At 42.0% G+C, this 25,829-nt stretch overlaps 1 protein-coding gene across 6 annotated transcripts in view; it reads right to left on the bottom strand.

The window, feature by feature from the left end:
• EEIG1 (estrogen-induced osteoclastogenesis regulator 1) overlaps nt 1-25,829 on the bottom strand; it is a 53,436-nt gene that overhangs the window by 6,191 nt on the left and 21,416 nt on the right. For 3 of the 6 annotated variants that reach the window (XM_083485981.1, XM_083485982.1, XM_083485983.1), the window contains exons 3-12: nt 16,760-16,880; nt 15,386-15,415; nt 8,994-9,110; nt 8,350-8,396; nt 6,588-6,763; nt 4,993-5,097; nt 4,165-4,354; nt 2,942-3,063; nt 957-1,026; nt 117-142 (exon numbers count right to left, since the gene is read on the bottom strand). In XM_083485981.1, the coding sequence (XP_083342107.1) occupies nt 117-142; nt 957-1,026; nt 2,942-3,063; nt 4,165-4,354; nt 4,993-5,097; nt 6,588-6,763; nt 8,350-8,396; nt 8,994-9,110; nt 15,386-15,415; nt 16,760-16,880 (1,004 nt within the window). The remainder of the gene's footprint in view (nt 1-116; nt 143-956; nt 1,027-2,941; nt 3,064-4,164; nt 4,355-4,992; nt 5,098-6,587; nt 6,764-8,349; nt 8,397-8,993; nt 9,111-15,385; nt 15,416-16,759; nt 16,881-25,829) is intronic. The other 3 variants (XM_083485984.1, XM_083485985.1, XM_083485986.1) reach the window with 3 other exon arrangements.

Below are 25,829 nucleotides of genomic sequence, written 5' to 3'. Positions count from 1 at the left end.
GAAAGAGGGGAGGGAGCCATTATAATCTGTGTGTGCAGGTCCCATTTGTAAAGAGCTGAAACTTAAAAACGAAGACATTAAGAACTGTTCTAATGGAGATATTGAAGATAACTAACCTGGCCTGAAATCATACGTCAGAAAGCTTTTTTGGTGGGGTGTTTTCAGGGGTGGGTGGAGAAAGAAAGAAAGAGACACACAAACATTGCTTTAATTCAAGACACTTTACCATGTTATTAGCAGGGCATTTCGATACTGGTAAAAATAGATTTCGATGGAGCCAACTATCAGGATGCCTTCTTATTTTTTCATACATGCCATGCTTTTAGCAAAGTTTGCAGACAGGGTCATATCCTTTAACTTAGTAGTAGATAATGGGACTATGATTTCGTGAAATGGCCTAAGGCCTGTGAATTTGTGCTTATAAAACAATGCCTGTGATTTATTATTTTACAATCGAATAGTAGGCTTCAAAGAGGTCACTCAGGACTACAGCATATGCTTTGCATACAAAAGATTCAAGGTTCAATCCCTGGCATCTCTAGGTTAGGTAAGAATACTGCCTGAGGTCAATAAAGACTGACATAGTATTCACCAACTCCCATCAGCTCCAACCAATAGTCAGGGATGATGGGAGCTGGAGTCTGGGAAAGCTAGTGTAGACAGTGCTGAGCTAGATGAAGTCATGGCCTGTCTGATTTGGAAAGCATATGGTTGCAGGGGTGGCTGAGCAGGCATTCGCCAAAATAGCAGTACCAAAAGAGTACCTCCCTAGGCCTTTTACTTCAGTATTTCTTAGGCACTGCCTAGATCCATCCCCCCAAACGAGCTCTTGCCATCAATTTCCAAAGTTGTGGATTAACTGAAAACACCCACCCACAAAATACTAGCAAAAGCATCTCCCCACAGGCATGGTCTAAACCTAGTCTATCAAAAGGAATCTGCTAGGGAACTCATACCTGTTGGCAAGCTGAATTCCGCTTAGTGTAGTTGTGCCATCTCTGCTCACAAACAGCCTCAGGTTACTATCTGTAAAGAACAAAGGAAGGGGGAGCGTGAAATAAAAAACTGCCACAATCCCCAGAGGGGATGGCTATGCAAAACTGCTAAGCAAGGGAAGGCATTTTCACAGTTGCCATTTTGCACAGCCATGAGATTACACCATCTTCAGCATCAGAGAACATGCTTAGCAGAGTATTTGGGAAAGTGCTCTTCATACTGGGTTAGGCACTCTCAAGCTACAATGGCAAAAGTGCTGCACAGCAAACAGGAAGGAGGAAGCTGGGATGACACCAAAAGGGGAGCACATCTCACACGCAAGAAATGCTTTCATATATGGAAGATCCCCTAGATAAAAATAAAGATTGTATTAGAATGATAATAGATTGTAATTAGAATGGGAGTCCGGCAGGATTTTCTGTTAATAAGGATAAAACTAAAATGTTGGTAAAAAATATAGATCAATGAAAGAGACTTTGCAAGAGGAATTGGGTGTTAAAGTGGAAAAAAGTGAAGTATCTGTGTGGATATGGATAACAAATAAGAATGTATTGTTGTATCAAAACAACTATGAAAAAGTTTGGAATACTGGGAAACAGGACCTATTAAGATGGGATAGGGAAAAAACTCCCATTAATGGGAAGAACCTCAGCTGTAAAAATGAATGTATTGCCTAAAATGTTTTTGTTTTTTTTTGCAGGCAATACCGATAATAATAAAGCATGATTGTTTCAAATAATGGCAAAAAGAGTTAACTAAATTTATCTGGCAGGGGAAGAAATCTAGAATAAAATATAAAATACTAAGAGATGTTAAAGAAAGAGGAGGATTTGCACTGCTGGATTTAAAATTATATTATGACTTATCATGTTTTATGTTGTTATGGGAATGGTTGCTATTGGAAAATACCAGATTGCTAGATCTGGAAGGATATAAGGTTTGGATGGCATGCATATATGTGGTATGAGAAGGTAAAAGTCCACAGAGAATTTTTAAATGTATTATAAGAAGCTGTCTATACAGAGTGTATAAAAACCTATTGAAAAGAAAAGCGCCATTGCAGCTATCCCCCATAGAGGCATGTGCACAAAAGAAAACAAATATGGGGGCAAAATGGGGAGCTTATAGAGATATATTAAGTTTTTTTCCTGAAGCTGTTTGTAAACTTAAAAAACATTAAGAGATCCAACAATGGATATGATTGGTTTCAGTATTGTCAAGTAAATGAAATATTTTAAAAAGATATGTAGAATGGTTTTACATAACAAAGGTCAGAATTTGAAATCAAACTGTTAGAGGTTAAAGTAAAACTGATCTCAAAAAAGTATAAACTGTTATTGGAATGGGAAGCAAAAGATGAACTGGTTAAATCAGTCACGATACAATGGGTCAAAGATTTAGGGCATAATATTGATATGTCTTCATGGGGAAAACTGTGGAGAGTAAATCTGAAATTTACTCCTGTTATGCATTAAAGGAAAACTATATTAAAATGATATACAGATGGTATCTAACACCAGACAAATTGGCAGAGATGTACAAGATGGTATCAAAACAAACGCTGGAAATGTCAACATAATGAGGGAACATTTTTTCATATGTGATCAACATGTGAAAAAGCCAAGCATTTCTGGGAAATGATACACAATGAAAAGAAAAAATGTTTAAACTGGTAATTGCCCCCAAACATGATGCTTTCCTTTTAGAGATAATAGGGTCAGAAACCTCCCAAAAGATGATAAACTTATTTATGTATGCAACAACAACAGTCAGAATCTTGTATGCGCTACAATAATCCTACTATTAAAATTGGTCATTTCTTCGTCAGAGGGCAAATTTAGCAAGGGATCAAATACTTTCCCCCCTCTGTGTAGGAGGCAAAGCCTTACAGAAAACAAACCTGAAGACCACGGGAACAGACTCTAGTAAATACTAGTAAACTCACCTTCAGTGTTGCTGACATCCGTGAAGTCCTGACTCTGCATGATTTTCTCCACTATGTCATCTGCATCGATCCGGGTGTCGTCCACCCAGGTGGGATGGCTTTCCACAGAATCCTTTTTTCTCCTTAGGAATAGAATATGGAAAAAACCAGAGAGAAGTGAAGGAGGCTATCCTGATAATGAAAACCACAATTTCTGCCTGGAAGGGAGAACATGAAGTTCTGCTTTTATATCCAAGAATTTATGTCCCACATATTTAAGCATCACTTTAAAAATTTTAACCTACTGCAGAAAACTACAAAATATCCATAGGCTAAACTGCCCATTTGGCCCGTAAGACAATTTTGGACAAGTCATGCCCACCTGCACTACACCTGATGTCATATATGACTTCAGATGTAAGGTAGGCAAAGCCAAACCAGAAGGGTATTTGCAGGCACTGCATATTGTAGGAACAGTGAAAGGTGAATTGCATAGCCACTCCCAAGCATGCGACAATCACCTGGTTGTTGGGTGCTTAGGAAGAACTATGCAAGGGACTTGGCATGTGTCAATCACCCGGCACCAAATGATTGACAAGCCAGTTGTCCTGCCCACTTGCCAAAGCTGGCCAGTGGGGAGAGGGGCAGAAATAAATATAATATATCTGGCCACCAGGATTTCACTGTGCAGGTCTGGAAACACTGTTCATTGCAGCAGGCAGCCCAAAGCTAGAAGAACCTGAATTCTTTTTCAGAAAAAGGAGAAATGTCCCCAGAGTACTGAGAAATGCCATTAACTCAGTGAAGTAACAAATACTTTGAAGGAGTAAGATCCCAAGCATGGACTCCACCATGTCCAGTTTAACTAGTGGTGATGAACATGTAGCCCACCTGTTGTTGCTGGACCAGAACTCCCAGCGTGTTTGGCCACTTGTTGGTTGGGGCTGATGGGAGCTGAACACCACCTGAAGGGCCATAGATTTCCATACCATTGAATTAAAACATCTTGGGGATCCATGGTCTTAATTTAGGATAAAGAAGCTTCATATGTGCTCCAAGAGACACAAATGAATTTTCTCCCATTGCACCAGTGATGGGAAACCTCCAGCACTTTAGATGACTTTGGCCAATGATCAGGGAAGATAGGAGTTGTAGCCCAGCAGTATCAGGAGAATCAAAAGTTCCCCACTCCTCCATTACACCAACCGACCAAGCAAGCAACCAACCAACCAACAGTTTCTCACCTGGATGATCTGTCCAACAGAAGGTTTGGTCTTGGTGGGCGAGGTGGTTTCTCCGGCTTGTGCTCCCGCTCACCCTCCGGGCACTCCACTGTCATGCTAAGTCCTCCTGAGGCGCTACTGCTGGTGGATGTGTTGCGGCGGTGGGTCAGGTCAGACAAGCTGGAGGATCGTGAATGCTCGGTGCTGTAGCCTGTGAACAGATGTATTAGGTACTACAAGCAACCCACTTTTCCACACCACAGCCACCAGGCACAAGGGTTTGCATGCAGTTTGTTCCACAAACAAGGAAAGCTTTAATCTGCTTATAAAAAGGACAATTCTTGCTCCAAGTATATCCTTCATGTATTGTCAACACCAGTCTTCACCAACCGGGTGCCCTCTAGATTTTTGGACTGCAAGTCTCCGATGAGAATCAGAGTCCAAACTATTTGGAGGCTTCCTGGTTTGCGAAGAATGTATTGTCTGAATCAGTGGTTCTCAAAGGGTGTGGCACGTTACACTGGTGTGGCAAGTGTGGCAGGAAGATTCAAGGACAGTCACACAGTGAGCTTCACAGCTAATTTGGGACTAGAACCAGGCCTTCCAGGTCATACTCCAACCCTCTTACTACTACATACTGGCTCTTGGACAGTAACACAGAGCTCTGCCCCACCAAAGAGAGATGTATGTGCTTGGTTGTATTTTTTAAAGCATTGTACCAAAGAATTTTATGCTTTCTAGAGTTCTGCAATTGCAGCAAAGGTAGAATTAAGCAAAATTAAGTGCAGCAAGGAACAGCTGCATTGTACTTTGCATTTCCCTGGCAAGCTATGCAACAAGCAAAGTTACCAGAGATTTTGGATTGCTGGCTGGCGTAGCTTGAATTCCGTGAGTGTCCGGAATGGAATACTTCATCAGGACTTGACAGGTTCTGGTCTGGTTCTTCTGTTGCACCTGATAAGGAAAGGAGACAAGGACATGGAAATATGCTGGGAGGTGTCAGCTATGTGGTTTCTCTTTCTCTAGAAAAGTTCCACAGGATTTGTTTCAACTGGCATGTAGTGAGGAAGACATGCCATCAAATGTCAATATTATCTGTGCAAGAGGAGCAACAGCTCTGGAACTGCCAAGCAACTTCCCACAACGATAGCATGAGGCATTCCCTTGGACTGCCCCACCCCCCTCCTGAAAGACCAGCCAATTATTGAACGGGTCTGACCCTTCAAGTTTACTGGGTGAGGTGTGATTCTGTACAGCAGTGGTGGGGAAATTCTAGCCCCTTGGCTCCAATTGGGCCTGGTAGTGGTCACAAACCACAGCCGCCAGTCCAACACTTGACATACGTATGTGGCATCAGATGTGAGGCAGGTAAAGACTTGCCTGGTACTGACTGCACTAGGGAGTTCCCCGTCACTACTGAGAGCAAGTGTCTTTGGAATTGTTCCCCAATGTAGTAGTAGTAGTAGTAGTAGTAGTAGTAGTAGTAATAATAATAATCCCAAAGGATTTTGATGTCAAAGTTGGTCCATGGAGCAGGTTAAGAACAAGTCCACCCACTGTATCCTGTTTCCTTCCCCTGCTGCAAAGGATTCCATTTTTAAAAAGCTCAGCACAACCATCAGGAAGTCAGCACACTGCATTCCAACGGTGGATTTTTTTTGCCTTTGCTCCCCTTTTGTGCTTCCTATTTTAAGACCTCTCTCATGCAACAGAGCAGGCACATCGTTGAACTATTCAATGTTAGCACATGGTGCAGACTGGCAATTGCCCAAGTGGAAAGGGAAAAGATACAGTAGTACCTCATGTTACAGACACTTCAGGTTACAGATGCTTCAGGTTACAGACTCCGCTAACCCAGAAATAGTACCTTGGGTTAAGAACTTTGCTTCAAGATGAGAACAGAAATCACGCGACAGCGGCAGCGGGAGGCCCCATTAGCTAAAGTGGTACCTCAGGTTAACAACAGCTTCAGGTTAAGAACAGACCTCCAGAACAAGTCTAAAAATGGAAGGGTAGTGGTAGAGCACATGTTCTGCCTATAGGAGGTCTCAGATACAATCGCAGGCATCCCCAGATGGGACTGGGAAAGACTCCCTGCCTTTCTGAAACCCTGGTGAGAGATTAACAGTCAGTATAGACAACACTGACCATGTTGGACCATTGGACCAATTTGGTATACAGTGGCTTCCTGTGTTTGCTGCAAGGTAGGGGAGCTGTTCTAGGCCCAGACAAAAGAGTCTGGCACGAGGAGAGAACCAAGTGGAGAAGAGTGGTTAATAAATAATAAATAAACTTGTGCAGAAAAAGAGGAATGCTAAAAATAGAAGAAAAGATACTATTTGCAAAAAAGAGCTGAAGCACTTAAACCCAAAGAACAGCAAGCTTGATGCTAATTCAGAATGTGGTGGAGATATAGCAAATGTACTACAGAAAACATATATTACCTGTACCTGAACCAAGAATGGTGGGTCTGGGCTTGTTCTGACGGACTGAACCAATGGTGGCAGATGTGCTACTGGTGGGAGTTGTGCTGCTGCTGGTCGTCCCCTCCCCTTTACAGGTCAACTGCAGGGTAGAGTCCTGGCCTGGTATAGTAATTGATTTGGCTGTGGACGGAGGCCTACAAAAAGCAAACACACACAGAGAGTTTAACAAGATGCACACAGCGATCTAGGAACATTAGCAGTAGTCAGTCAGCCAGGGAACGTTAGCACTGATCATTTTGCTTTGCTGCATTACAAGGAACGAAAGAGACAAGCAGGTTGTAAATAACAACATAACAGAAAGAAGGGAGGGAGAAAGAGTTGCTCATGAGAAGCTGAGGTCCTTGCTGGTATGTCCTTGAAAAAAATTCTGTAACAGCTGTGTAAGTGAATTATGCAATATGATATGAAGTAAAACACTAGCAAGCCGAGAGTGAAATATTTTAGCATGTAAACAGAGGGCTCTGATGTGGCAATGAGGGCTCCATTTTGAGTATACCGTACAGCATTAAGACATCTTCCACAGCAAACAGAAACAACCTGATAGTCTTGAGACATAATTGCATTTTACTTCCCTTCTCCCATCAACCTAATGAAGGAGGACAACAGGGAACCATGTGACAGGCACTTTAAAATGGTTATTACATAGTGTCTGTAAGCAGCAATGATTTGACCAAGTGGTTCTCAGGAAGAGAGACTGCCTGTTGTGAGGCAACAACAGAAAATATATCCTTTAACAGTAGCTGTTGAAGCAGGAGTACCTTGTGAATAAGTGGTTGTTGACTGACTAGCAGCCATCTCCAAAGTCAGCAGCCCCAGCACATGCCGTGCAGGGGCTCTTAAACCAGCCAGCAACAACACACAGGCACAGCACTGACAGAAATGCCAGAACACAGAACACACAGAAATGTGTGTTCTCTCTGAGGCAGCTACACAAGGGTGAGATCTTTTCAGTGGTGCCTCCCTGTCTGTAGAATGCACTCCTCAAAGAGTTGCGCTGGGTGCCATCACGATCAACCTTTAGACACTGGGTGAAGATATTCCCATTCACTCAGGCATTTGACTCTTAATTGGGGTGTAATTTGCCTGTATTGGTGTTCATCTTTTAGTAGGGTGGGGTGGAATTTGTCCTTTTTATGTTACAGCAGGATAAGCACTTTTAGTCAAGAATATTCTTTTATCTTTCTGATTTGTTTTCTATTTTAGAATTATGGAGGCTTTTATACATGTAAGTCACTCTGAGACATTTTAGGCAGTAAGCGACGAATGCAAGTGATAGTGATGATTTTGTTACTGGTGAAAGAAGCACTGGAATCCTGGACTCCTCTGGGGGGAAGGGTGGGGGTATAAATCAAATGAATTAATAAACTGAATGAATCAATACTCTCTTGACTGCCCCATGGCAGCAGCCAGCAGTTCCCACCAGCAAACAGCTTTACTATAGCCACTGTTGAATGTCACCCTGTAGAGAGGTGACCTCCAACAGGCAAACACTCAGAATTACATCCCAAGCCACACACCCTGCTCAGAAGTCAGAGGGAAGCAGGCAAAGGTATGGCAATCCTGGGCTTTGCACACGGCTCCTCATCATCTCCTTCTAGCGTAGAAGTGTGTGGAAGCACAACAGCAGACATAATTTTCTCTCTGAACTCTGCCTGTTTTACTCAAGTCCCTTTGCTGACAAAATAATGGTAAAACAAAACAAAACAAAACAACCACTCACGTTTTGAAGCAAGGATCTCCAGACAGCAGGGACATGCCAATCGTTACCTGAGGAAGATTGAAATGAAAGTCTTGAAAATATATATGTAGACCACCCTGGTAATTCATAGAACAAAAACAAATAAACCATAGTTTTAAACCAACCAGAGTTCTGGGTTTAGAAGTTATTGGGAACTGTCGTCGGGGTTTTTATTCTTTTCCCTTTTTAAATGGAAGCAGAGGCTTTCCATCTCTTTCTGGCCATAATAAGGGAAAGAGAAGGGTGAGCTTGCAAGTCCTTGGCTTGTTGCGGTTTGTTACCATAGCAGGAAGCCATGGTTTCCCTTTACGTCTGAACCAAGCCTAAAGGAACTAAAATTGCCTCTAAAAGCGATGACAGCATAGCACTAGGCAATGTGTGTGGATATATATTTTTGCTGATCATGTAGTTCTCTACATCCTATATGGGAAACTGTTTTTTCCCGTTGGGTAGGGAACCAGCAGCTTCAAGTTCCTCCTTTCAGCACCCTACTGCCAAGACACACCAGAACCGGAAGAAATAAGAGGTTGGGGAGGGGTGGAGTAGAGAGAAGGGTTTTAAATATATACACATTTAGGCTGAAATTCAGAAACAGCACCTGGTCCAGGGAATTTCTTAGCATTTACCTTCAATATGGAATTATCCTGCCGAGTATTCTTGGTGTCATATCCCTCCAGCAAGCAGCATCTGACAGTGAACCCGGAGCCTGCAAATTCTGCTAGATTCAGATCAGCAAAGCCCAGCTGTAAAGGCAACAGCATCAAGATCAGCAAAACTCCACGTGAATGCACACGCATGCACACACAAACTGCACTACACAGTAAACAAGAAAAAAGAAAAGCACCAAGTGGGACAGGACCAGAATTTTCGGTATCCAAATCCCATTTTGGAACATGCCCTGTTCCTCACCTGGAGGAAACTTCCAGAAAAGTTTTGTTCAGGAAACATTTACAGAAAGGGTGGAAGAAACAGAACTGCTGTTCTGGCAAGGACAGCGTTAACCCGCCTGGAGTCATTGCATAATCAAGGACATAGAAGACACTAGGGTCAGTGATGTGGAAAAACACACACTCCTCTGTGTGTGTGTGTGTGTGTGTGTGCGCGCGCACACACACACACACACGCGCGCACACACACACACACACACTCCAACATAATAAAACACTCTTTGTATTATGCCACCCCAGAATGCACTGCAGCAAGCTCTCCAAGAGATGAAAGGATATTGCTGTAGATGAAAATCAGTACACAGTTCCTAAGGAACAAGACTGGGAGATTGCACGGAAACAAGGCTTCAGACTTATTTTAAAATTCTGAGGAATGGGTTAGAAATGCTCTTGTACAGCAAGCCATATGGTGAAGTGGAGGAACTTGCCACTAGAGTATGAGATGTCCAACTGACATCAAGTTATAACATTTTCACATACTGATCCATCTAAAGATAGCAAAGGAAACTTTTAGGGGATATGTTTCGAGGAGTTAAAAATCCATTATTGTCTCCAGTTATGAGAAGGACTGAATGCAGTTGTGAAGGGGGGGGGAGAGGATGACACCAACATTGTTATAAGCCACCTTTCTAGATAAATGGCCTTCCAAAGCAGATTACAAATGAAACAAAAAGTACAATAGCACAAAATTTAAAAGTGCAAGCCAACACTATATATCACAGAAATATAACTCAATCACAGAAACTTTCTCAATCACAGAAATATAACTGATGGACATCTCGTCTGGAAAGCCAGTGCAGGGGAGAAATAGGTCTCTGGGGCCTTATGCAAAGCCTAAATTGCAGGTACTGAGTGCAGGTCCAATAGGAGGGAGTTTCACAACCTCTGGGTCACCCACCTTACTGACAGGAGAGGATGGACACCCCAGGAGAGCCTCCGAATCATGCCTTAGGGCGCTATCAAGATGGTATAGGTGCATGTGGTCTAATGAAGAGCTTAGAACCAAAACTGTTTAGGTATTTTACTTAAGCAGCATTTTAGCTCATTATAGGATATATTTAGCGTCAAACATAATTTGTTTAGGGTTTCCATCGCCTGATAAAGAATTCTGAAGGCAGGCTTTCTCCTCCCTTTCCCTTTCCCCCATCATATGGGACAAATCACAGTAATTGCTTGCAAATTTTAGTATTGGCACCACAGTACAATCATACTGGAGGTGTTGCCACTTTTAACAGGATGTAAGGGGTAGGACAACTTTGTTTTGGACCCAAACATACAACACGTGGCTAAGGTGTAATGGTGGAAGCTCCCAGCTTTCTTGTATCTGACACTGCTTCAGTAACTAGTTCTATGGCAGCCATGTCCAATGCGTGCATCGATCGCGGGAGTGATTCTGGTCAATCTGTCAATCTCCCTCTCTCTGTCTGGACCCAAACCAGCTCTTAGTGTCTCTGAGGGCTTCCCTCTCTCTCTCTCTCTCTCTCTCTCTCTCTCTCTCCCTCTCTCTCTCTGAAGGAGAAGCGAGCAAGTGCAAGGCGGGAGGAGGTCTACGCAGATGGAGAGGCTGAGCAAGAGAGAGAGTGAGAGAGAAGCGCTGTGCCCTGGCTCCTCAAGAGAAAGGGCTGGTTTGGGTCCAGAGAGAGAGCGTGCATGTGCGAGAGACCACAGTGAGGCTTACTCCCAAGTAAACACGTGAGAGGGAGGGGGGACCCTTCCTGGCTGCTGCCATCCCGCCCACATTGAGAGATTTACTTCCGAGAAGATGTACAAGAGGATTGGGCAGAACAAAACTGAAGGGCAGGGGGAGAGAAATTCTGGAATGCATTGATGGGGAAACAAAAATCCTACAGGGTGTGCAGCGTGTCCCCCCTCCTCCCTGCTCTAAAACAGCCGGCCTTTATCTACAACAACACCCCTTCTGCGCTAGTAGTTTGCAGCAGCAGAGGATGTGTGTTGTTGTTTTTTTTTGTGTGTGTGTGTGTATAGAAAGAGGGAGGGAGGGAGGGAGGGAGAGAAGCCCTGCGCACTGGCTCCTCAGAAAGAGAAAGGGCTGGTTTAGGTTTACTCAAAAGGAATGGGTGGGTTGGATCCAAGGGAAAGGGCTTCTACAGGTTTCACCCAGTTCTTAAGGTGGTGCATGAAGGCTGTCAACTCTGCAGTTGAGTTTACCCAATTTCTGTTTCAAACTATTGGGGAAACCGCTGTGGCTGACATGTGCCTGACTCATTTGAAAAACAGCAAGAGTCCTTGGGGTACTTTAAAGACTTAACACATTTATTATGACATGAGCTTTTGTGAACAACAATCCGTGCATCATGTTCTGATTATGTAGGACCCTGTCCTCAATGTTATTTTCTTATGTTATTACAAGTATACGAAGCATGTATTTTTAAAAATATATTGATTTATGATGAACTTTTCAGATTTTATGGAAGCGATTATCATTTGTTATTATTTTTATCATAAGCTCAGCCAAATATAATATGTTTAAGTTGAAGAATGACAAGGGGAGAGTGTGGTACATCACTGCCAGTTTTTGATACTGGATAGTAGATCAAAGCCTCCTTGAAGTTGGACATGCCTGTTCTATGGTCACTCAGATACTCCACCATACCAGCTAGTAAACAAGCAAGTATCGACATCGAACATTTCAAGGATGTTCAAAGCTCTTAGCACATGTTATGTTAGGATGCATGTTGCCTTGGTTGCTTTTCCTTAAAATAGATGTAAGTATCAGTTAAGGAGGTCAGTATTTGCTGAGGTGTGGCACAGAAGTAGAAAGAAGGAGGTGGCTTGTTTACACTCATCTAGTGAGTTTGCAACTGAGGTGTGATCTGAACTGAGGACTTCCTCAACTCACTGTTCACACTCTTAGGCAACAGAGACTTAAACTGCTAAACCAATCATCCTGTCACCCCTCTCATATTCTGAGAGGGGAGCTAGGGTTAATTATTGGTACCTTCACTGAAATACAATTCCCAGGATTTTCTGTGGAGAAATCATAACAATGCAATTTATATTTGTAAGTCTGTAGACATGAGGTGCTCTTAGCAGTTACACAATACTGGTTACCTCTTGCCTGATCTTTCAGGTTCCCAAGCTTTCATCTTGGAAAATGTGGGATAGGACAAAAAACTCTATGGTATCTTTTGAGAGGGAAACATTTCCATGACCAAATGATGGTAAAAGAAATGGGAGCAGACATGCACTGAATTAGTCTTTAACAATTCTGTGAGTTTGTTTTCACAGAAGATGATACATCTTCTGAGTTTCTTTCACTTAAAATTGTTTAAAAACATTTCCACCCAGTGTGTCCTCAACATGCTTTGGTGGGGAACCTTTTTAGCTCCTGGCCCAGAGTGGCTGGGGAGACTCAGCCAGATGGGCGGGGTATAAATATTATTATTATTATTATTATTATTATTATTATTATCCTTATCAGGCTCACCCTTGTGGGCCAAATTTGGCATGTGAGTGTGGCCACTGACCTGGCACTCACATGGCGTCATTATGATGTCATTTGATTGCCAAGTGAGCAGGGCTGCCAACCTGTCAAAATCCCTCACACAGTTTTGCAATTCTTTCTACACTTCCCTTTTAAATCCAATGTTGGAGGTTTAAAAGAGGAATACAGGGAGACTTGCAAAGGCCAGAGCTTGGAGTCTGTCTTAAAGCTGCAAAGAAGCCTTTGAAGTAGTCTTGAGAGCAGGAGGGAGCTTGCTTCAAAGTGTGTTTTTGCCTGGCACTCTAAGATTGAATCTGCTGCCTATGCTCCTTTCTTTCTCCTTTCTGGGGAGAAAGAAAGGAGATTTTGCTAGCAAAAGCAATGGAGATGACTTCTCCAATGCTCTGCCTTTGCTTGCAAAATGCTGCCTTCTAAGAATGGAGCAAGATGGGGACTTAGAAGGAAAGAAGGAGGAAACTTGCAAAAGCTTCTGTGAGTCTCCCCACTTCCCTTTTCAATCTTCAATCTCACGGTTTCCATTCATCATCAGGAAAAAAAACCATGTTAGGAATAGGATCATGCACCCAATGCAACGTTGGGAGTCATAAGAGTTGGAGTTCAACATCATCAGGAGGCCCACAAGTTATCCATCCCTAGACTAAAAGGAAAATGGGTAGATAATAGCAGTTCAAATTGTGATCTGATCTTAAGCTTCTATTAAAGGCTCATGAAAACACAACAGACTCAGCCAGGCACCCATGAGACCTTCATTGCCCTAGTTATGAGTTATGGCACTAGCAATAGGGTACTTCAGAAAGCAGCTACAGAACATTTGAATTCTCAGTGGTCAACCAGGTGTCCTGCTTTTACACATCATAGACCTGTGCACCCTCTCAAAGGCAAAGACATCTCCAAAACGTGACAAGCTAGTTTTCCAGAACTTGCCCCAATACATTCTTCCACTTGTGCATTTCATTTTCTGTTTTAACATGACCACACACCCACTGCTTACTCCTGCTATAAAAAGTCACATGACTTTGTCATTATGGGTGGCATTTCCCAGATGGCAAATCTCACCACACCCTTCTCACATTAGTCAACAGCTTGGAAGCCTGAAGGAACAAGAGGATTCCTTCAGATGTTTGATTCAGGGAAATGGTGACCTATTTTTTCAGCATACCCCGCTTCTCCCTTTTAAAGTCACTTATCCGCTCTTAATTCATGCTAGTGAGTGCTTCCCAGACTGAAATACAAAGAGGGAGGACTCCTCCGTCATGGAAAAGTCTTCAATTCTCCACTATGCATGAATGCAGCCTTTGGCAACCTGGTGCCCTCCTACTAGGGCTAGTGGCAATTGTAGTCCAAAATATCTGGAGGGCAGCAGGTTGGTGAAGGCTGTATTAACACATAGCAGAGAAATGTGGGGCTCTTGCTGGCTGCAAAGAAGACCCAAGAAAAGATGCTGTGGGTTCCTAACCCAGTAGCCACCAATGCTATGTGTAATACATGCTGAGGTCTAAACTTTTCCCAGGAAATGGATTCCTGAGAGCAAATAGATAAATGAAGACAGCCAAAAGCTGCTAGAGGAAGGGCAATGTTTTTAACAAAAGGATGTTCAGATATAACCTTTCAGTACAGCTTCCTTAATTTTCATTCCATAGCCAACTCTACCATCCGGTTCAGAACCTAGTGTTTTCTCTACATCAGCACATCCATCAGATCTCTCCCAAAGAAATAATTTAACTGAGTACGGAGATCTTGGGAGCCTGGCTTTTGAACAGTACATGAACCCAGCTTAAAAGCCAGACACTAAAAAGGGGCATACCTAATGAATCAAAGATGAGGAACCTCAGGCCCAGGTGCCAAATGTGACCCTCCAGGCCTCTCTATCTGCTCTTGAGATCTTCCCCAGCCACACATCATCACCCCAGGCCTTACCCCTCACTGGTGTTGCTTCACACACTCCTTGGATGTTTTTGTTTGCATAGAATGTGGTCGCTAAATAACACTTTCTGGTAGAGATGGTTCATGGCCCCAACCCCCAAAACAATAGTCAGCCTCTGAAATGCATGGGTGGGTCATTCACACCAGCTTCCTAAGCCCAATGGAGCCAAGTCTTCCATTATTTTAAGTGTTTTAAACAGGAGAAATTACAGAGTCCTGGAACTGCAGAGCAACCCATTGACAGAAAGTGTCCTTTTTTTCTCTATAGGCAGTAAGAATGTGGTGTCATTATCTTAAAAGAAAGACAACAACAGGTAAAGGAGAGCTGATATCCACCAGGAACCAACAGGTGCAACAGCTGAAAACAGAGGGAGACACAAGCCAACTCTGTCAGAAAGTGTAATTTAGGGGGCTACCCATTCCCAGGTACAAAGTACACCCACATCTCTGAGTTTCCCAGAACTATTTTGCCAGACTCTGTAAGACAGCATCATTGGCCATCCTCTCCCTGGTTCAGTTCCCCATCTGCATTAAGGGGATAATACTAAACTACCTTACAGGGCTGTTGTAAAGATTGCCAAGAATGCATTCAAAGTGTTTTGTATGCTCAAAAGCTCATTATTCTACAATTACAAAGAGATGATGTAAAGTTTGGTTTTTCACTGCTCATAATCCATCTTACCTTGGAATAAGTTTTCCCTCCCTTCAGTTCCTGTAATGAGAAAACAAAAAGAGGACAGAAGAGTTTCATTACAGTAATTATAGCAAAGGCATCCCTCTCCTTGCCTGAATGTAGTGACTGTACATGGTGAAAATACCTTTCAGTGCAATGAAAGGAATATGCAGTACTAACCATTCACCCACTGCTTGAAACAATTGCTGCTTTCCTAGCTCTTTAAATTGGGTGCATTAGCTTCTCTGTTAAAAATGAGGTACATTTAGGGCTAGTCAAGCAGCAACCACTTAGGACTGACATGCATTACGTGTGTTTGTGGGGTGGGGGTGTTAATCAGACACCTCTAAGTTACCTGGTTTTATTATGCTGTATGTATAAAATGTATAAACCTTTTATCTAAAAGACATTATAAAACCAACCAATGACACACACAAAAATGTAAAACGAATAAAACCTTTAGATTAACTAAATCTGCTAAATATATTGGAAAGTTGTTTGCCTGCTTGCTATGCATTTGGATACCCCTTAAGATATCATAACCAAATTCTGTATTATGGTTTCTGAGATAAAGGAGCAAGTTTTCATCTATGGTTGGATGCAATTGGACGCCATTTTGAATCAAGATGGCAGACAACCTTTCAAAACTGCACTGTTTTTGTTTCTTAGAATTCCTGAGCAATGCCAGGTACAAGCCTGCTACTATACCATTATCTAAAATTCATGGGAAAATAAAAAGGTTTTAAACTGGGATCAAAAAACAAAATACAGTCTCAGCACCAGACCTACCCACACTAGGAGGGCATTCCAGAGTCAGAGAACCACCACAGGAGCAGCTCTTTCTTTTCCACATACTTGATGTACTTCTAAAAACTGCACACAGAGAAAGACCCTCTCCGATGACCTTACTGCATAGGAGGTGCTCCTGTAGATATTTGAGCCCCAAGCCATTTAAGACTTTTAAAAGCAAGCACCAGGACCTTGAATTGGGCATGGTAATGAATAGGGAGCCAATGTAGTTCCAGTGCATTCTCTACATCCTCCCTTCAGGAATAGGAACCCAAGAAATAATGCATTTTATCCAAAAATTCTGCCAAAAATAGCAGTTTGTGGCCTTCTGTACAAGGAGTGGGGTTGGTAAGCAAGTTACAATTGTGGGGGAAACTCGGGGGAATTTGGATTTTTATACATATAGGTTCATACAGTTCAGGGGAAAGCTGGGGGTGGTGATAGAGTGAAATCATATTCTTAGCTAAACAGAGAGAACAACAACTACAAAAACTATTTAAAAAAGGAATTATTGCTGGAGACTGTATTCCCCACTTAAAGCCATAGTTCTAGGTCATAAACCAAACAGGGGTAGAGTCAATGCGGGATACTCACCTTGCGGACAGACACACGGCAGATGCAGGGGTCCAGGAGGCCAGTGGCAGGATTGGCACTCATTTTGCAGACAAAGGTAAATTTCTTCTTCCAGTGAACACAGTTCTCCTGAACTTCTTCTCTATAAAGAAAACAAAAAGAGGCAATGTTGAATTCAAACCACTTTGAACAGATTCCAGAACTAAGCTATCTTGGCTGTAGACTTCAAACCCAGAAAAAGAGAGAAAACATTACCTGTTACCCATTGTGTCCCTTGAGCTCTATCTACATTTACTTTGGGAGAACATTTGTCTGCACGACACACACACACACACACACACACAGAGAGAGAGAGAGAGAGAGAGAGAGAGAGAGAGAGAGAGAGAGACAGAACAAGCCTAAACGCTTAAGCACATGTGGGGGTCAGGTGGGATGAACATGTCATGAATGAAGGGCGGGCTACTGAAAGAAGTACACTCCACACACACACGCACACGGCAGCCCTCCCGCAGCCCTGTAGCTTAACAGGTTCTTTGCAGGGAGAAAACTGGACACAGGAAGGCTAATCTTCTCCTGCAGGATCCCTTCAACTGTAGTCAATGAGCCTAAATTTGCCCTCTACCTTCAGCTCTTGATCCCTGCTTGTATGGGGGGGGGGGTTTAAGTACACACACACACTCACTCACTCCACTTTTCTATCACAGGCATAGGAGCCAATTCCTAGGGGATGAGGGCTCTTCACCGCCCCAAGAAAACATTTGAGGGGGCTGGGGGCCCCCAATGTTGATGTGCATTGCCATTCAAGTGGTGTCCGTGCACTGCATCATGTAATCAATTATGTAGGGCAAGACTTACTCACCCCCCGCCAATATTTTATTAAAGTTGGCAGCCCTGATCGAAGGTAGTGATATCAGTAAGTTGCATGAACAAATTTGTTTAGCTATTAGATCCACTATCTAACACATACCTTCACTGTCCACATATCACCCTGCTTTAGAGAGTGAAAAGCAGGTGTAGTGGTTATCCTACACACCCTGATTTTGTATTCCTTAACAGTCAGCATAACACTGAACCCCATACCACACCCTGGGAAAGCCATTTTTGCACAACTAGTTACTCTGGTATCAATCACCCTCTTTTAGCTATCATCACAGCGTCATTGTGAAGATAAAGGAGGGTGGGGGGAATCTGTCATGTACATCGCTCTGAGGTCCTCAAAGGAAGGACGGATTAAAATGTAACTAGTAATAAAACAATCAGCATTAAATAACTCAATCATTTGCCCCAAGATACTACACAAGTGCAGAATATAAAAGGGTAGGATACTTTGTGAAGCAGCTTAGAGTAAATGAGCAGCAAATTAAATTAAATTAAAACAAAGTAAATTTAATTTAATTGGGGGGGGGGAGAGAAGAAATGGAGTAGGAGAAATCAGGAAGCGGTTTGCATTGTAACTGCTGTAACCTGCCCTGGGACATTACAGTGAAGGACAGGTCAATAATAATAATAATAATAATAATAATAATAATAATAATAATAATACAAAGAGGAATCAAACTCAACATCTAAACCTCAAAGACAAGTTGGGAATGGGGGGAGAAAGAAACAAATTTGATTTAAGAAAAATTAGAAGTATCCAGCAGGGAAGAGATGGAGGAAAAAGGGTAGGGTCACACACCCTCAGTTTTGGCCCTGCTTACAATCCCTGCCCCCTAAAAAGGTGAATGTAGTGTTTTGACAGAAAACAAGTTTGCCCACCCCAGACATACTGTTTTCCTCAGTGGTATAATAAATGTTTAATACAGTGGTACCTTGGGTTACATACGCTAACCCAGAAATAGTACCTCGGTTTAAGAACTTTGCTTCAGGATGAGAACAGAAATCGTGCTCTGGCGGCGCAACGGCAGCAGGAGGCCCCATTAGCTGAAGTGGTGCTTCAGGTTAAGAACAGTTTCAGGTTAAGGACGGACCTCTGGAACGAATTAAATACTTAACCCGAGGTACCACTGCAATCCCAAGTCTCAAATGAACACATGGAGAACAGTGCCCTACTTTCAGCTGAATTTACTCTGCCTTTTGGCCCAGTTTGGTGATTCTCTTTTTTACTGGCCTGTTGCCTCCATCAACCCAAACCAGAAATGCATGTTTTACAGGGGGGAAATGTGGGAAATGGCCCTGGTGACAGGACACTTGACAAAATAAATGGCTCAGGCAGAAACAGATAAGAAGAACAACCTGGCTGGTGCAGGCCTTGGCTTTATGGCAAACCAACAGAAACATTAAGGCTGACAATAGACTGGGAGGAGGGGGCTGTGTTGCAGTGAAAAGGTTCAGGTTTTCATTTCTTCTCTGGGGTAAACCATCAAGGGTAGTGGGAAAATAGGTAGAATTGGCCAGCTCCCTTTTCAGTGAGAATAAACACAACTGTGAATGTGTACAAGGCAGACAGTGTGAGTTTCCCTCTGAATGAGAGGGTGTACTTTGATGAATCAGGGAGGCTTGTCTGATCAATTTGTGGGCCTGCCCACAGCTCTGAAGACAATTAAAAGTTCAAAGTGTAATTTGGAGGGGATAAGAAGAAGGAAAAAATAACATCACTGAGATTAGTGGAATACTTCTCTAGCTACCACCGGATAGCAATTTTCAAGCACAGAAGAAAAAGGAGTGGAGTGGGGGAGATAGTACCAAGAAGACATTAGATAAGATTGTGCTTCAATAAATAAATGCAGCTCTCTCTCCCCACCAATAATTAAATGTGGCTGTCTCTCCCTCATCCCTTTTTACCCTTAGGCACAATGCAAGTGAACAGAAGCAGAATCAAGTTGTGGGCTGGTAGGAAGATATCCACTGCTTGTTCTTTGCTTTCCAACATTTGATTATGGCTAAAGGGACTCTTTTCAATGTTTAGGTTTGCGAATACACATGGAAAAGTAACAAGCTCACAAAATGACATACTAGCCCACACACATTTATTATTGTCATTGTCATCATTATCCATTTATTACAGTCAGCAGATCATCCCAAAGCCAACACAGTACAATACCTTTATTAGGACTTTTTTTTTTTTTTAAAAAAAAGAAAGGTTACAAAATGGCGGTAAACAGTATCAGCCATTCAGTAAGGCCTTCCTTGTGATTTTTTGGCGTTACTGATTCGGACCATAGACTCAGGTTTGAACTCCCACTTAGCCACAAAGCTCCCTGGGTGACTATGGACCGGCCACAGTCTGTCAGCCTCATATGGTTGTTGAGAGGTTAAATAAGGGAGGGGGAAGAAGAGCTAAATTATGGGATAACCTGAACATTGCTGTAATGTGTGTCAAAAGCCTGCGTCACTCTAATACATTCTCTATATATTATTGTTGGTGGGAGGTGTGCTGCAGTAGAATTCTAGAAATAAACTTTAATAAAGCTTGGGTTATGGAGGGTATATTTTCTGCCTGCTCAGCTTAAGTCTTTAAAGTGAAGGAAATTACAGGGAGCATAATTCAACAGCTGGCCTGGATGAGACCAAGAAAAATGTGTGTATAATCACAAAGGGTACAATTAGAGAGGGAGCATGCACACAGAATGAAGCCAACAAGGTGCCAGAAGCAAAGCACGAAGACAAGAGGAAAGTAACAACATTTCCCAATCAAGATTACAGGGCAACTCCAGTTACAGATAGGTAGCCGTGTTGGTCTGCCATAGTCCAACAGGTATCTGAAGAAGTGTGCTTGCACACGAAAGCTCATACCAAGAACTAACTTAGTTGGTCTTTAAGGTGCTACTGGAAGGATTTTTTTATTTTGATGAGGGCAACTCCAGCTTCACCCTAAATCAGATGCCAGAAATAGATGCATCCAATTTGAAAACAATGTCCTGTGAGTGAGAGCTGGGGTGGGAATAGATTAGACCAATGACTGGCCATTAGTGCCAGATCATCACTGGGCTTGCAAGTGTCTATCTAATATCATTAATACCTCCAGAAGCAAACATCATCATCATCATCATCATTATTATTATTATTATTATTATTATTATTATTATTATTATTATTATATTTCTGCCAGGCCAAAATATTTACATTTCATTCATATTCTTATCCTTCAGAAAAGAAGTAAAATATCCAAAAACCTACCACTGCACCCTGGAAATTTCTATGAGGGGCACAGAGGAAGGCCAAAGTATTCTGTCTCTCTTCTAGCACCATTCACTTGCCTGAAGGCAACTTTCTGCCTCAGGCTACCAGGCTGGTGCTTAAATACAAGGCTATTATCATGGTTCCATTTTACTTATTGACACTAAATGTTCATATATTCTTAAAAAGAAAATGCCATTTTTGCTTTTTTTAAGTTCCTGCAGTTACATACAGATCCAGTTTCCAGGACAGCTAATTTTGTGCAAGTACTTCCTTAAGAATTACGCTGAAAAACAGAAGTGGAAAAGCCCAAGTATTTTAATGACACACAAAGGTCAGATTTAGGCATCCCCATTTACAGATCCTTAAGTAATGGGGCAGAACAAACTTTTTCCAAGTTCCTCAAATTTATCCAGGATGTATGGTATAACGAAGAAAAAAACTGACAGGAGATTGTACAAAATGCAGTTCACATATGCATATTCCCCAAGGCCTATTAGAGATTATGCATGGCCAGAGAATACAGTGGTGCCCCGCAAGACGAATGCCTCGCAAGATGGAAAACTCGCTAGACGAAAGGGTTTTCCATTTTTGAGCTGCTTCGCAAGACGAATTTCCCTATGGGCTTGCTTCACAAGACGAAAACGTCTTGCAAGTTTGTTTCCTTTTTCTTAACACCGTTAATACAGTTGCGACTTGACTTCGAGGAGCAACTCATAGAACGCCGTGTACATAGTAGCCTTTTTTGAGGTTTTTAAAGACTTTGGTGATTTTTGAAGCTTTTCCAAAACTTCTTTTGCAGCCATTTGGTAAGTTAAGCTTTTAAAACTTTTTGGGGGGTTTTGGATTTTGGGTTGGGGTGTTTGGAATTCAAGGACTTGGTGTTGGGAAGGGGTTTGCAAGAATCTGGAAGCTTGTGTGTTTTTTTCTGCATTTTTATTATTTTCTGTGACCATTGGGCCACTCTGCTGTTTTTTTTAAAAAAATTCTGGATTTGAATTTCTGTGTGCTGGGTGGCTGGGGGAACAGTTGGGGAGGGGTTTGCCAGAATCTGGAAGCTTGTGGGTTTTTTTCTGCATTTTTATGATTTTCTGTGACCATTGGGCCACTCTGCTGTTTTTTTAAAAAAATTCTGGGTTTGAATTTTGAAATGCTCTTTACAGTATGTGTGACTTTAAAGAGCACTTAATAAACTCTTGTTGTACCAAATTTGGCTTTGTTTGGACTTTTTTTGACCATAGGAACGCATTAATTGATTTTCAATGCATTCCTATGGGAAACCGTGCTTTGCAACACGAAAAATTCGCTAGACGAAAAAATTCGCGGAACGAATTAATTTCATCTTGCGAGGCACCACTGTATACACAATTCAGATGAAATATGCACATTCCCCAAAGTATACATTATGTATACTGACCAAGAAAAGTGCACAATTCCCTCTTAGTGGATAGATTAAGTGCACACTCTACATGAGACCAGGTGAATGTGCACATGGCCAATCATTATGCGCATTAACAACTCAACTTACATTCTGCTGAATATACATATGTGACACACACGTATTTCACATTTCATCCTCAGCACTGGGTACAAAAAGGGATCTCAGGTTGCAGTGAAAGACTATGGGGGAAAGAGAAAAAAGTATAGCAGCAGAAATGGCAGCTTTCCCACAGCATAAAAGCTAGCATTTATTCAGATCAATAGCTTTGTTTACTTCTCATTTTCAGGGGTCATTGTGCTTTTGCGATATCTGCTTGATTAAAAGTTTTATCACTAAGATATAAATCTGGGTCAAACCCTCAAAAGCAGCACTAATCCTCTTGTGCTATTGCAACAGATGGCTCTGCGTGGCATGTTGGCTCACCATTTTGTTTGAGGATGCCCCAGTTAAGCACCAAGGCCATGTCACGCTACCTGTTCTTAATCAGTAGGACAAGCCAACCTATCTGATAAAAAGTCATTCCCCCAGCCAATCCTAAAAATCCAGTATTGGAGGCTGTATGCCTCTGAGTAGCAGTTGCTGGGAATCTAAGGTGTGGAGAGTGCTGCTGTGCTTAAGTCCGGCTTGTGGGCTTCCCATGGACTTCTGGTTGGCTACTGTGAGAACAGGATGCTGGACTAGATAGGCCTTTGTTCTGATCCAGCAAATCTCTTATGTCCCATTGTAAAAAAAGTTAAGAAAAAATAGTAGCAGCAGCTGTTTTTCAAGTTAGTACTAACTTCCTTACTATGCAACTTGGTTAAGTAGAAGAGTTTAGCCAGCTTCTTAATAGGGTTGCCAAATGTCCTCTTTTTCCAGGACACATCTATCTTTTCAAGGGAATGTAAAATGAGAGTAGTCATAGTGATTCATAGTTAAAAGTAGAAATCGGCAAATGTGTCCTCTTTTTTGCTCTTCAAAATATGGCAACCCTACTAATGTAATCCAACAATGGGCACCTTTGCTGGACACTTTCATCCTAGTGAAAGGCTTTCCTAATATTAGCACCATCAGCTAAAACATGTTTGTCTATGAAGTAAAAAGCATATTGCTGGACCTCATGATGGCATGACTCTCCTACTTAAGCCATCAGGCTGGGGTTAGGATATCTATAGAACCATCTACTCTTTTGTCCTCTTACCATTCTAGGTGCAGCAAGTGGGCATGTCAGAGACAGGGCCTTTTTGATGGCGACACCAACAATGTGGAATGCCATCCCAGGCTCTGCCACTGTTTGCAGTTCTGTTTCTCCAAAGCGACTTTCTCCAGAAAAATCAACCAAATCTCCCCTCCTGCTCCTTGTTCCTCGCGAGAAGCAATCCATTTGTTTGAAACCACACCATGTTTCTACCTGCTAATCAGTCAGATCTCCCTTCCTACTCCCTGCCCACATGAGAGAAGCAATACATTTAACTGTGTGAAAGAGCTTCTTCACAGTTTGTTTGCAATATGTGTAATATTTGATGTGCTCCTCAGCACATCAAAAAGAGCAGATGGAAAGGAAACACTTCAGTCAGTCAATCAGGGCAGTCTCGCCCATGCCACTGCCCATGTATGAGCCAGTGGCAGCATTCAAAATTTGTCATTTTGCACCTGGCTATTGGCCACTTGTGACCAAGTGAAGATGCCTGGGCGCCAGGATGGCACCTGATGTCTCCACCATCTGGAGCTGCATGCCTGGGGATCCTAGGATCTTGCCTGTTTTCTAACAACACACCCTGCAGAATTTTGTGATATTTTATCTGCACAATCAGAATTAATTTCATGTATCCAAAAGTCATATTGAAATATATGACTTTCAAGCTGTCTGGCCCCCAAATGGCAACTAGACATTCCGTTTTGATGGCTATAACCCTAGTTTAAGGAGGAAGTTGGTGCCTAGCTTATATACTGTATCTGGGTTTCAAAGACTGGCCAGTGAACCATCCTGTGATCTTTGGATGAAGGGCAGTAGACAAATTAAATAAATAAATAAATAAATAAATAAATAAGATCCAACTTATTAAAAATCCCAGAACACAATAGGAAGGGCTCTGAATCAACAGCATTTTGTCTTGGACTGCAAGACATACCTTTGACACAGCCAGTCAATGCTAGAAAGTCATTTGTTCGTGACTTCACTCACGTCATCCAAGACAAACAGCCAAACTTAACAGATGAACATTCAGCTGTTTTTATTCTCTACATGCTGTTTCTTTCCCAGAACACTGAAGTAATTATCCAAGCAAAAAAGAAGGGGGGAGCCTTTTCTAAAATGGAAAGAGTATGGCTCAGACACTGATGATGTAAAACTTTGTTATCAATACAAATCTTAAATTCAGTTGTTAACGCAAACAACTCAGATGTTCCACAGTGAGCATTTATTGAAGGTCACGCAAATGAGTTACCACATCCTCCTACCCATGAAGTTACACTCATGCTTTTATAACCCACACAACTACAAGCTATCTCCATCTCATTCTTCTATAGTCCTATGCTTACCTATCTTATTCAGATATCATGACAAGGCTATATGGAATGCTAAACATCTGCTATTTTTTTTTGGAAAGTTGTTGCTTGTTCACTATGCAAATTTTGCATGATGATTCCAAAGATTCAATAAGGTTTCTGCCTACATGTGAATACCACTGGATACCATTTAGAATAAAAGTGGTGGACTGAACCTTTCAAAACGGCACTAATTTTAACCATCGATTGGCTGAGGCCAATGCAGCTTGTTTTTCCAACATAGCAGTATATCGCCAGACTGTGATGTTTGGGCTGGTGATATACCTCAATGCTGAAAAACTGATATTGCCTAGCCCTAATCATGAGAGGTTGCTGACCAACTAGAATGGAGAGTGGGATGTTCATTGTGGGGAAAGGTGGACATGTTTCCCAAGGAATGTCAACTTAAGTCTTAATCTAATTACCAGTGCAATGGGTCTGATGGAGGAGGTCCTACTGTCATTTTCCTAGATTTAATTAACAAGTGATTAAAGGGCATAGAAGTGAACACTTACATTATGTCTGGCAACAGTTCTGGGGGTTTACTAGGCTTAAGCAGCCATCTTTCCACATGAACAACTTCAATCTCTAGAAGAGTTAGTAACAAAAGCTAAGAGTCAAATGGCACCTTGAACCTAGGTTATGTTCACACAATGATATGTCTGGACACAATTTTTTACAGGATTACAAAGCAAATGAAGACAAGATTGCCAATCTAGCTGAATATGGAATACATGCTGTGCATAAAAGGCAAGTTCTTTTAAAATACAGAAACGATTAAGTGGAAAAGCAGCCTAAAAGAGATGAGACTGCCGTTTCACGCTAGGAAAAGTAAAAACCAAACTTCAAAGCAATGCTAGAATACACAGCTAAAATGCACTGAAGTTCCTATTGAACTATGTTTCTCAGTAAAAAAAATTGCCTGCTGGAAACAGAAAGATGGCCACATTCAAATGCAGCACAAATCCATGAACAGTAATTAAATAAATTAGCCTGTGTACAAGC

The sequence above is a fragment of the Podarcis liolepis genome (genome assembly GCF_965112155.1).
Source record: "Podarcis liolepis genome assembly, chromosome: Z".
NCBI lineage: Eukaryota > Metazoa > Chordata > Lepidosauria > Squamata > Lacertidae > Podarcis > Podarcis liolepis.
Note: the sequence above shows the minus strand (reverse complement) of the source record. Positions and strands in the feature narration are given on the sequence as shown.